Source organism: Neopelma chrysocephalum, unplaced genomic scaffold (genome assembly GCF_003984885.1).
Source record: "Neopelma chrysocephalum unplaced genomic scaffold, ASM398488v2 Primary Assembly neopelma1_119, whole genome shotgun sequence".
Classification (NCBI taxonomy): Eukaryota; Metazoa; Chordata; class Aves; order Passeriformes; family Pipridae; genus Neopelma; species Neopelma chrysocephalum.
The window spans coordinates 94,531-106,711 of NW_020897781.1; the positions used below are offsets into that span (position 1 = coordinate 94,531).

Genomic DNA, 12,181 nt, shown 5'->3' on the forward strand with positions numbered 1-12,181 from the left:
TCCCCTCCTGAACAGTGGAATACAAATAGCTGTTAAATGATGATTTTTTTAACTCGTTTTATTTTATGAATCCCCTCAGTAAACAAGTTTGCATTATTATCCAGTCGGTTAATGTTCAGTCTGTTCCTGTAGATGAAGCAGTTTTGGCAGCATGCAAAAACATGGGATCCAGTTCAGAACCCACTTCAGGGATTTTTTTTTTTTTGTTCAAATTCAGCATTTTGATTTCATTATGATTTTTTTTTTAACATATTTGAGTATGGAGGGAATGTCTGAAATGGAAGTTATGTGACTGTGCAGGCGAAACCCATCTCATGTTCTGACTGCGACACCGATCCTCGAACGAAACCCTGGCAGTTTCTGTTTAGTGTTACTGTGATGTATGTTCTGAAATTCCGGTTTTGCTGACAGGTGCAGACTTTCAGAACAGGGATGAGCCTCATGCATCCATGTAACATTGTGGAAAATATATCACAGGAAAGATATTATGTGTTGCAAACAACTGCAGATTGTTCTCAGTGGTTTTGAACCAGGTTGGCCAAACCTTCCTGCTGTAGGGAAGCAGGAAGGGTCACAGTGGACTTTCTACACGTGTACACGAGCTCACACCTGCCCCCCATCACCCTTGAATCAGAGAGAATTATTACTCTTTTGTCACTGAGGCAAAATGCAGAGTTACTGCTGTTGTGTTTTGCTTTAAGTGTTGCTCATGTGTTCGGTGATTTGATTAATGTGTTCTTCAAATCAGTGAGACATAGAGAGCTGTGCCCTGATGGGTCTCTTGTTCCTTCCCCCACAGGCTAAGATGCCTTTTGACGCCAACAAGCTGTACTGCAGCGAGGTGCTGGCAATTCTGCTCCAGAATAATGATGGTGAGCCATGCCTGCGGTGGTGCTGTCTGTGAGGGCAGGATCCAGGCTTCTCCCAGATCACAGCAACCCTTTTCTGCCTCCAGCTCTCCTTTGCTGGCTCTTTCTCCCCTATGTGCTCCCTCGCCTCCACCCTCTCTTTTTCTGCAGCTTTTGTGCTCTGTCAAGCCGTATTGATTTTGTTTGCTGATGTATCAGTGTTAGATGGCTGTAAAATCTGACAGTTAGCTTCATTTTTCTCTCTCTTTTCCCCCTTCCCCCCACCTCCGTCTAGACAACAGAGAATTGCTTGGGGAGCTGGATGGGATCGATGTGCTGCTTCAGCAGTTATCTGTGAGTAATTCCCACACACCCTCTCTGCCATGGGGAGACTGGTGGGCTGGGTGGGAGGGATGGAAGGGATCCAGGGTGCAGTGCTGTCCTGGCAGTGCTTCATATGTAGTGTGGCACAGTCCCTGAACACCTTCCGTGCGGTGTATCCTCCACGGTCAGTGCGGTTAATCCCTGTTTTAAAGATGTTAACATTGAGGTACACAGAAGTTAAATTTTTGTGTTATGGTTTCGTGGCAAGTTGGAGATGGCCAAATTTCAACCCTGCCTATCTCCAGCATTCTTCACTCCAAGCATGGGGCTGCACTGTGCCCATGTTTGAGCGAGCTGAAGATATGTGTTCATAGCTCACCTGTATTTCTTCAGGTAGTGCTGCCTGCAGCACCCTCAGCTGTGAGTTGTGCCCAGGAGTTCTCTGGTAATGAACTTATCCACATACCTGTGTGTGAATTTGCCCTTCCCCTTGGAGGCCCCGTGTAGAGTCCTTTAAATCCTCCACCAGGCTACTGCACGTTTGTGGGGCACAGTCAGGGCAGCAAAAGGCAGCAGAGTTAGAGGGGATGCAGCCGTGACCTGTGTGATTGCTGGCTGACACCTGCCAGGCTTGTGGTGCAAACTGTTTGTGTGTGTTCTGCAACAGCACAACCCAACATTTGGGGGTAACTTTGCTTTCTTTGTCATGCAGGTGTTTAAACGACACAACCCAAGTACAGCAGAGGAACAGGAAATGATGGAGAACCTGTTTGACTCCCTGTGCTCCTGCCTAATGCTCAGCTCCAACCGTGATCGCTTTCTGAAGGGTGAAGGTCTGCAGCTGATGAACCTGATGCTCAGGTACCCCAATGATGTTGTGATTTTCTTCCTGCTTTTGATGTACCAACACACGTTCTGGTTAGATATTTGTGGTTTTCTGTTTGTAAAATTTCTATGTTAGAATGTTTGTCTGTCTTCTCTTTTTTTTTTTTTTTTCCCCAGCAAGTAAACTAGACCTTCTCAGACATGGAATCTCCACTTTTTGTCTTTAGCTTTGTTTCCTAAGAACTAGGGGTGCCATAGTGGCTGCTGGAAAGTGCAGATCTTTCATCTGGATGTCTACCACAGAGGATGCTGTAGGTCAGGCCACTAATCCTCTAAGGATTTAAAAGACCCCTAAGAGGGCAGGAGAGAGCCTTTGGATGTCTCTAGGGAAAACATTTTTCCTTTTGTTCCCCAGTTCAGGCTCCACTGTGTTGTGTAGGCTCTGAGCTGCTGAATTTTTGCAGATGCTGATACAGGAATTGCCACAGTGAATGGGGAATAAGTTTGCATTTCTTGTGCCATGGTTTGTCACACCCTGAACCTCTGGGGCTTCTCTGCTCCCTCTTCACTTTTACTTGCTGGCCTGGCACCGAGTTGTGTCTGCTGGGCTGTCTGACTCCCCAGACCTGCAGGAGGGCACAGTGGGCTCTGTCTGGCTGTCCCTGGAGTGCCAGGCTGCGTGCTGGCGGGTTGGCAAACACCAGCCAGGAATGCTGAGTTCCTGCAGCGCAGGGCTGGGGAATATGCGGCAGCAGGGAACTGAATAAATAACCCAACATGGATTATTCAAATAGGAACACTGGGTTTTCTTGAGGCTAATTAAGGAAAAGCTCCAAAACTAAGAATGGGAGGGAGGCCTCCCTCTGCCTGGAGTCCTAAGCTGCTAAGCCAACCTTGCAGAACTAATTACTTGGAGTTCTTATGCCATGTGGGTGGGACTCAGTGTTTGGATTTTTAATAGCTTTTTCCCCATTTTTGGACTCTACTGTTTACCTCTCTCTGTACTGAGATCCCAGCTGGGAAATTATGACAACAGGAGAATTTCTCCCTGGCTGCATTTTGCCCCCTGCAGTAGTTGCAAATGGCTTGAGAGGGACAGAGCGTGACTGATCTGCAGCAGCAGCTCTGTCTGATGGACAGAGTTTCCAGGACCTCAAGCTGTGGATGCTTAGGACCCAAACCCACTCTACAATTTGCATGGGGTTGGTAAAGTGACAGTGGGGACAAAAATAACATTTCATAGAATGTGTTCTAGAAGCTTCTGTCATTCCTGTCTGCAGGCATGGGCTATACTGACAGCTGACTATTTTACTTTTTTTAAACTCTTCTAATATAATTCTAATGCTTATAAACTCTCACAAGTGCTCAGTTTTTCTTGGACAGGGTGGCTTAGGTGACCACAGTCTGATGTTGTAAACAGGGAGTGAGCCTGGGTAGTTGTGATCTGGAGCTGCACCGGGTGTATCGAACATCTGTATCTTCTTGATACCTTCATGATAAACAGCAGAGAACAGGTGTCCCGTTCAGTTGTGATTGACCACCTCGCCCACAAACAAGGCAGAGTATTTTTCTCTCCTGTCAGTGTCCTCTGAAGGCCAGGGGCAGAGATCTGTTATGTTTTGGTTTTACTTCGGAGATGGTTAATCATTGTACCACAGTCTGGGCAGATGAAAGGACAAATAGGCAAAGTTGAAAGTGTATTGACATGATGTGAGATAGATAAGCTGTGTGAGAATAAAGATATCAGGCTTGCATCTCCATTACTGTCGTAGGGAACACAGCCTTCTGTGTCTGGTGCTGCCCAGTCCGTCCAGCCAAGTCATTCCATTATTGATGGTCATGCACACAGACCTGCAGAGAGGTGCAGCAGCTTTTGGATAGTGTTTAGTGTGCTCCTGATATTCCTAGAGATAGTCATGAGAACAGGATGGTTTCTGCTATGTTAAGCCTTAAAATGCATGGCCAACAGCGATGATGTTGTGTCATGTGAACTTCTCCTACTTTATGGGGAGAAAGTGGTGGTACCTGAAAATGAGCCTAGTGGGGCTGATGTGCCTTATGTGTATGTCCATGGCCAGCTGGGTCCTGGAGTCGTGCTGTGGTCTGGGAATTGCAGTTGGCCCTGAGGAATGGGGCTTCTCTGAGCAGGTACATGGGAGGTGAGCAGAAGGTTTGGGAGAAGAGCAGGTTGAGAGGGACGGAGCTGGCGGCAGCAGAACTGCAGTAGGAAGTTTGGAAGCAGTATGAGAGCGCAGGTAGATATAATTATTTGATTTACATGTCCGCACCAAGGGAGGCTCATCTATTTTATGTAGCAGCTTTATCAAAAATAAGATGGTTTCCCAAGGTGGTAGCCACCAGTGGAAAGTTTAGAAATGTCCCATAGAGTTAAAATAAATTTTCTTTTTAGGTCAGGAAGCACTTTTTAGTGCTCAGTCCCTCGACCTTGCCTTGGTAACCCAACTGCAGTGTACCTTCCAAAGCCAGAAGAGGGGAAAACATGCTTGTCCTGTCAGCTCCTGGTGCATGCTGACAGGCAGCTTATTGCTTTGGCTGTAGAACTGTGCCGGGTTTGAGGAGACGCAGCCGCGCCGCTCCCGGGGGACGTGTCAGGGAGATTCTCCGTGAAAATGATGTGTGGCTTTCCCAGCTATTAACTGAGGAGCATGTGTTTGCACAGGGACAAAGGCAACCCAGGGAGCTCACGGGGACTTGAGCCACTTGGGCAGCATGATGTGTCCTGCAGCTATTCCAAGGCTTTTCTTGACCCTCAATAAAACTTTCGCTCCTGTTCAGAAAAACAAGGTGAGAACAGTCAAGTCCATACAGCTCCCTGAAGCTTGACTGTAGCTATTTCAGGGTATATTTTTTATGATTATTAAAATCATTTTATGTTTTCTTGTCCTGCTGTTCCTAATGACCCCGTGGAAACTTGGTCTGTCTCTTTACTAAATCTTCTGGTTAATTTAACGGAACCATTTTATGCAGCACTTTCCCAGGAAATCAAGTATTCTGGTTTAGCTGCTATTTTGGAAAGTGAGAGGCTGTGTTCTGCTAATGTGGAAAGTCCAAATAATGTCAGCACCTCTTCTTTTTGAAATAATAGATGTACCAAAGAAGTTCTCTTGGATGTAAAGGTGTTAAAAGGAGGAAAACAACGGTTAGTGAATAAAGCTGTAATTCAGAGTTCCCATGAAGACTGAGGTCCCTCCCCATTTGGTGATCCTCACATATGCTGGTCTGTAAATTAGTGTTCAGCTAAAAGTTCCCTCGATAAGCACAGATGAGACTAAGATAAACTGCTTGCCCTCCAGCAGAATAAATATTTCAAATAAAATCAACTCCAGACAGTCCAGTCAAGCAGCTATTGATCTCTAAAAGCCTGAACTTAAACCCAATGAATATTCCAGAGCTCAGCCCTGCACAGCCTTCCTAAATGCTGATCAATATGCAATTATTTCCCCTGAAAACATTTCTGGTGTCATCTGGCCTAAGGAGTACTTTATTTTTAGCTCTCAGTGGCAGGCAGGGGGGGGTGTTGAACCACCCTCCTGCACAGCCCTTCGTTTCTGGGGGGGACTCAGACCCCAGCTCCTCGTGGTGCCCCTCCAGCACTGCATTGTGCCCCTGTGGCTGCACTGGGCAAGGCCACTTTCTTTTAGGCTGGGGTGTTCATATATGGGTTTTTTTAGTTTGCATGTTGTTAGGGGTTCATTAAGTTCAGTCTCTGCAGGGGAGTTGTTTTCCACAGCGCTCTGGGGGCTTTGAGGAGCCCCTGCTGGTGGGCACGGGGTCTGTGTGGCTCAGTCTGCAGACGGGCAGAATTGGAGGAGATTGGCTTGTGCTTGGAGTGGAAAGTGGTGGGGCTTGGTACTGTCCTGTCCTGGAGGGAATGTCCTCTGGGGTGGCCTTTGGGGACACTGGCAGCTCTTGTTCTCCAGCTCATGTTAGCTCCTGCTGACGTTCCCTGGCCTGGTGGTTTTATGGGCTGTATTAGCGACTGGTTTTTCAATTCCCATTTTACAAGATATTTTAAATTTTCCCCTGGATGAATTATAAATCCCTGTATTTTGGTTTGAGAGGTACAGGGCAGCTGGAGATAATTTTCAGACTATCTCTGTGTTATTGGTGTGAATTACCACCATCAGCATTCTGAACAGGCATTAAAACAGAACAGCCCAGAGTCTGTCTGTGTCCTTCCACACGTGATTTCTGGTTTTTCATTATAGTCGACCCAGCTGTGCTTACCAAACTTACTCCTTTATTAAATCAAACTATTCCTAGATCTAAATCCTGATTTTTTTTTTTTTTGGTGTGACAGTATTTGCCTTGTGTACCCAACCCAGCCTTCCCTGCTGTTTTGTGCCAGTGTTTCTAAGAGATTGAAGAAATACCTTCTTTGGTAGCCAAGAAATAAGAAAATTAAATTGTAATAGTAAAATACATAAAATGGAATAAAAATAAAATAGAAAATAAATAAAATACATTGAAAAAGGAAATAACCAAGACAATATTCTCAACCACAGTTTTGAAAAGAGTGTTTGTCAATATAATGTTTTGGCTTCTAGAAGAAAAATCTTCCTTAGAGCTGGTGCTCAGACTCTTCGTCCTTTCCTTGTTGTCTTTCTTTCCCTTGTCTCTTTAAAGTAGCATGTCCCTGTACAGTTTAACTTGCCCCTTTCTTTTCACAGGGAGAAGAAGATTTCCCGTAGCAGTGCCCTGAAGGTGCTGGACCACGCCATGATCGGACCAGAGGGCACAGACAACTGTCACAAGTTTGTGGACATCCTTGGGCTGAGGACCATCTTCCCTCTCTTCATGAAATCACCCAAAAAGATAAAGAAAGTTGGAACAACTGAAAAAGAACATGAAGGTAGGTGTGTTTCCAGATCCTTCTTATTGCCATGGAGGGGGTGAATGAATGGCCAGTGTCTGAAAAGTACCTGCAGTGAGGAGGGAGAGGTGCAGCACCTCCTGCAGCCTTTGGGTCTGGGTGTTCATCCTGCTGCTCCCTGTCACAGCTGGCTGTTGAGGGCACACTTGTCCTGCTTGCTTTGGTATCAGCAGCTCCTGGCAATTCCATTTCGTGTGCTGTTAATAAGTTATTTTACTCCTGTAGGGTCTGTTGTTTGAAGCTCTCACTCTGATGCAAAACTCTTTTGAAAAGAGTAATGAGGCAACTACAAATGTCACCTCAAAAGCAGTGTTTTCATGGCTCTGAGCACTCAAGTGTGACTGGATGAACATCAGGCATTGCAGAAATAAACTGCATTGCTTTTGAAGTTGGTTTTTTTTTTATTTATTTTTTTTTCCTCTCTTCCCTGGAAAATTCTGTTTTAACAGAGATCTGCTGTGGAGTATTACTGCAGTTACTATGGGACCTCATGCTGAGCTGAGTATGGGGTCAGTCCCTCCTGCTCCTGCTAACATTACCTTTCCCATTTTGTTGGTCACTGACTATGTCTTGGAAGAAACTTTAAATACTGCCAGTGATGCTTGAGGTTTTATGCCAGTTCATTGCTCAGCTCAGGTCCATAGAGGGTGAATATTGTCAAAGGCTGAAGAGGTGTGAGTGGATCTCAATCTTGCCTAGTATCCATCCTGAACTCCTGCAGCAAACCAAGGGAAAATGGAAGGAAATAGCAACAAAATTGAAGCTCTAAACCCAAATCCCTTGCTTTGGTGCTGTCCTCATGGCCAGGTGGGCCTCAGGTGTTCTCCCAGGCTCAGGAGGGAGATCCTGTCCCCACAGAGCTCTCTGTGCACTGTCTGAGGCACCAGCCAGGACTGAGCAGCTCCTTTCCCTGTCAGAGCTGCTGAGCTGGAGGCAGCTCCCTGGGCATCTGCTTGTCCTCCCTCCTGAGGGCAAGGGATGGGCCATGGGCTGTGCACATGCATGGCAGTGGCTGCTTTCTCAGCACAGGTGTAGAGCAGGGGCTCACCTGTCTCCCAGCACCAGCCCCAGAGCAACTCACACCCCTGCTGCCGGTTCTGGACAGTTTATCTGCCCTGTATTGCTTGTCTTGGGTAGATAATGGTGAAGAGGAAATGGTGTCGTGTGGTCTGGGGTTTATGTAATGGAATTGCAGAGATAGGTTTGGTTTCCCTAGGTTATGTAATAAAATTGCAGGTTTATGTAATAAAATACGCAGTTGCACTTAGATGGATTTAGGGGATGTTTTGAAATTTTCATTTGCAGTATGGAAGTGAGGTTGTTTAATTCTTCTTACTGAGAGAACGCTCCAGCTAGAATAGGAGGTGCTGAGCAGAGATCTGGGTGTGTGGCTCGTGGCATTGACTTAATTTTTCAATTTGGGAAAGTGAGCTAATCTCTGTCTCATCTGCTTCTTCTGGAGACTGCAGATGATACCTGTGTGCAGTCCTGGCTACTGTGAGGATTAGTCTGGGTCCATTCCTCCCTATTTCTGTGGTAGGGTGAAAAGCCAATCTGCCCTCAGGAAAATGGAGTGATCCATGCAAACAGGCTTTGTATCACACCTCCGTCTCATTAACATGCAGAAGAAATGGAGAACATTAAGATGAGTCCAGAAATCACTTCTATTAAAATAAACTCTCCCTAAAAGACTGTGGTAGTAAGTCCAATTTTCTTTGTTTTGCATCACTGGGCAGGTGAGTTACTGAATTTCTAACAACAGGAGTTAATAGAGATGTTTAACAGCATTCCCTGGAGCCCGTCATGCCGTTGTCCTGACATGGGTGTCAGCAGCACAGTGTGTGCTTTGACTTTGCTGAGTGTTTGCCCCAACCCTGCAGTAATTGCTCCTGGGCAGGAGCACAGCACAGTCTTCTGGGTGCCTCTGGCTTCAAGGGAAATAGTGCAGGTCTGGCGTGGTGGAGCAGGTGCCCTCTGTGCTGTGCTGGTCCTAGGAACACGCTGCTTTTTGCTTCTCTCTTTGTTTATTGATCAGAAAGAACGCTGGTGTTCAGTCTGCTCTTGTCGTCTTTTCTCATAAAAGCTTTATCCTGTGTACAATCTGTTTTTTAAAAAATTAATTAGAACAATCTTCTGTTAGGAGACCACTCACGTGTATGTCAAATGGAGGAAGAGATTCCTTTGAAGGATTCACTGGAATGGCTTTGCAGCAGGGGCATCAGTATTTGTTAAAAGCAGCTCTGAGGAGCTGTGCTGTCCTTGCCCTTGCTGTGTTGCAGCTGGGACGGTGTCAGGATGGACACCCTGGGCTGTGCTGCCAAACACAGAATCCTCAGTGGACTCTGTACTCTGGGGCCTAATTACAGCTGCTTAAAGGGGAGTCCTGCTAAAATGCTCCAGCACTGGTGAGGTACCAAACAGCTCTGCCAAAGGGTTTGTCCACCAAGCCCCTGCCTGTCCCACCACCCCTTTGTCCACAGGGGCCAAAGTGCTGCCAGGCTGGGGGTACTGGTACCCACTGTGTCTCCAAGTGCTTCACCTCCCACAGGGCATCCAGTGCTCCATCTCTAGAGCACCAAATCCTCTGTGTGTATCTGATGGTTGTAGGAAAATATCCCCTTGTTTTTATTTTATAGCAGTGTTGCTATTTACATAAGAGATAGTCTATAAAACCATGTTTGTTTTATTGTCTCTAAGGCAGTGTTCTGAATGTGACAAAATAATAAATACCCTGGTGAAAATAAAAAATCTCAATGTGACTTGCTGAGCTTTTATTTATTACAGAAATTTATAATCCAAATTAAATTTGATAAAAGTAACTTCTCTATAATGTATTTCTCCCTTTTTAAACACTAGCATAAAGGTGTCAGTGCTGGTTAGCTACATTTTAAACACTGTCAGTGTTTAAAAATTATTTTACTCTAGGGAGCCTGTGAACAATTTAAATCCAAGCTGCACGTATTTATGCTTTATGTACACTATGTAATTAGGAAAAAAGAAAGGGAAAATTTCTTAACCATCTTTATGGATGATCTGAGCCTGAAGATTGGGCCTGTGGTGTCTAACTGAGTACACATTATCTACACTTGAATTTTGCCTGCATTTGTACAGATCATTATATTAGGATATTAGGTTTGGGAGAAAAATCTCATTTGAAGCAATTTCCCTTTTTCTGAGGCAGTGAAGCAACTAAAAACAGAAATATTTTGCAGTTGAGGACGGAAATGGCTTAGAGTTCTTCTGTGTCTGTGGGGTCACAGTACTTGTGTGAGTGCCCATTTGGGTTGTCCAGCCACAAAGAGAACCAGCCAGGTGGTGTGGGAGGTGCTGTGTCCTGGATTTGTTTTGTGAGGTGGTTGAACAGCATTAGCTGTTCCCCAAACCCTCCTGTTGCAGAGCTGAGGGTCAGTGTGTCGTCCCTGTCCATGAGGGTGCAGCAGCTCTTGGCACACAGTCGAGTCACAGCATTGGATGCTGACTTGAAATTCTTGCACAGTCTCAGTGAGCTAAAAATGGAGAAAACACAAATTCCTCCTGAATTAGAGAGTCTGTAGTGAAGCAATCATAGCTGGCTCAACAGGCTGTATATCCTCCTGCTCTTTCTCAGGATGGTTATTTGCAGCCGAGTTTTGCTCACTTGGAGAGTCTAATGAACTATAAAAGGATGTTTGTCCAATTCATCTTCATTTAAATGCTTTCTCTTGTCTTAGATGTCAGTTTTACTTAGGAATGCTTAATTTGATAACCTGAGAATTAGTTCAGCCAATTTCCAAAGGAGAATTCCTATTGCTGGGGTGTTTTGCTTGTTCACCCTCTATCAATAACAAAGCCTCTTTTGGAGATCCTCAGCCATATACCCTTCCTTTAAAAACAACAACAATACCCACTTCTTAGTAAATATGCTCTTGCTCCTTTGTGACATACATGAAAGTCAGTAGAGCCCTTGGAATGAATCTCTGCTGCAAAACCAGGTTCCCTGGGCATGGGGAAGTGAAAAGGCAGCAGCAGAAACACGGCCTGGTGAAAGAGTTATCGGTATTAACTGAGCACCCTCTGCCAGGCAGCAGAAAGTGTTTTTCATTTGGTGGTCTTCAGGAGTGAGCACCCGGGGAAGGCATCAGTCTGTTTAAACAGAACTTTATTATGCCAATTTGTTATTTCACCATCACCCTCCGACAGGAACCTGTGATTTGAGTGAGCCATGATGCCGAGAACAGAGTTAAATTTATCTCAATTAAAGTGAGCGTGCTCTGTTGCAAGAACATCACAAAAATAAACTTTCTCAGTCAATAGAAAGAATTTTGTTTTAAGTTCAGCATCATGGCTGGATCCAGCTCACCAGGGCTGTTCTGTGTGGAACTTTTCCAACCCTTCCAAGCCCCACTTCACCCATCAGTAAAATTGGTGTTTCTTGCTATTGTCAGTGTTTTAAGGTAGGATTTTTCTTGCCAAAATATGGTGATACTTGAGTGGGTTACTCTTTTAAAATGCAGATTATTAGTTCATGTGAAAACGGGTAAGGTTATCAGATGCTACACCATTGGAATGGCACATCCCTGATTCCACCTGTAATCCTGCCATGAACCGATCCAGGGGCTTCATCCAGGTTTCTCAGCAAACAGCCATGAAGCCAGAGTTGTGTGCATGGGAGGGATAGAGGTATCTCGAAGAGCTGGCTTGCTTATTTCCTAGTATTTTTTCTAGTATTTTCCTGCTCCTAATGAGAAACTACAATTTATCTTAAGAGTTCTTTACAAGACAGAAGGCTCTTAAATGTGCTGGGTTCACCAGATCATCCTGCTCGGCCTCCAAAGGGCTGCTGTCCCTGGCACTCAGAGCTGCCTGCCATCCCCTTCCTGCAGAATGACTCTTGCCTCCTCTTCATCACTGTTGAGCTTCCTCCCCTGCTAGGCAGATGTCCATTATAATGAGATGTAAAAAAAAAAAGGGGGGGGATAATAAAGGCAGAGAAGTGTAATGTTACAGCTTGATTTGACAGGACCTCCTGCTGCTGCAGCTGCCAGTGCCAGCCATGGAATAGATTAATCTGTATTCCAACACGCCAAGCTGAAGTCAAGATCGATCTAATTAGGGTGTTTTAAACACTGCTTGCATGCTGAAGTCTCTGTGCCTGTCTGCAGAGGGAAGGGCTCCCAAGAACTTGAGGTAATCCTGGGCTAAGCGGGACCCTCGTGCATCTGGGGAGCACGTGTGATGTGACCTCCCAGAGCCAGGGATGTGGCTGGTGGATGGTGCCCTGAGGTGTTGGGATCGTGGGGAGTGGCAGGGC

The 12,181-nt window shown here is 45.5% G+C and overlaps 1 protein-coding gene across 2 annotated transcripts in view; it reads left to right on the forward strand.

Annotated features, from left to right (window-relative positions):
- CTNNBL1 (catenin beta like 1) overlaps window positions 1-12,181 on the forward strand; it is a 48,558-nt gene that overhangs the window by 19,870 nt on the left and 16,507 nt on the right. For both annotated transcript variants that reach the window (XM_027697413.1, XM_027697414.1), the window contains exons 8-11: window positions 800-872; window positions 1,144-1,202; window positions 1,885-2,033; window positions 6,689-6,870. In XM_027697413.1, the coding sequence (XP_027553214.1) occupies window positions 800-872; window positions 1,144-1,202; window positions 1,885-2,033; window positions 6,689-6,870 (463 nt within the window). The remainder of the gene's footprint in view (window positions 1-799; window positions 873-1,143; window positions 1,203-1,884; window positions 2,034-6,688; window positions 6,871-12,181) is intronic.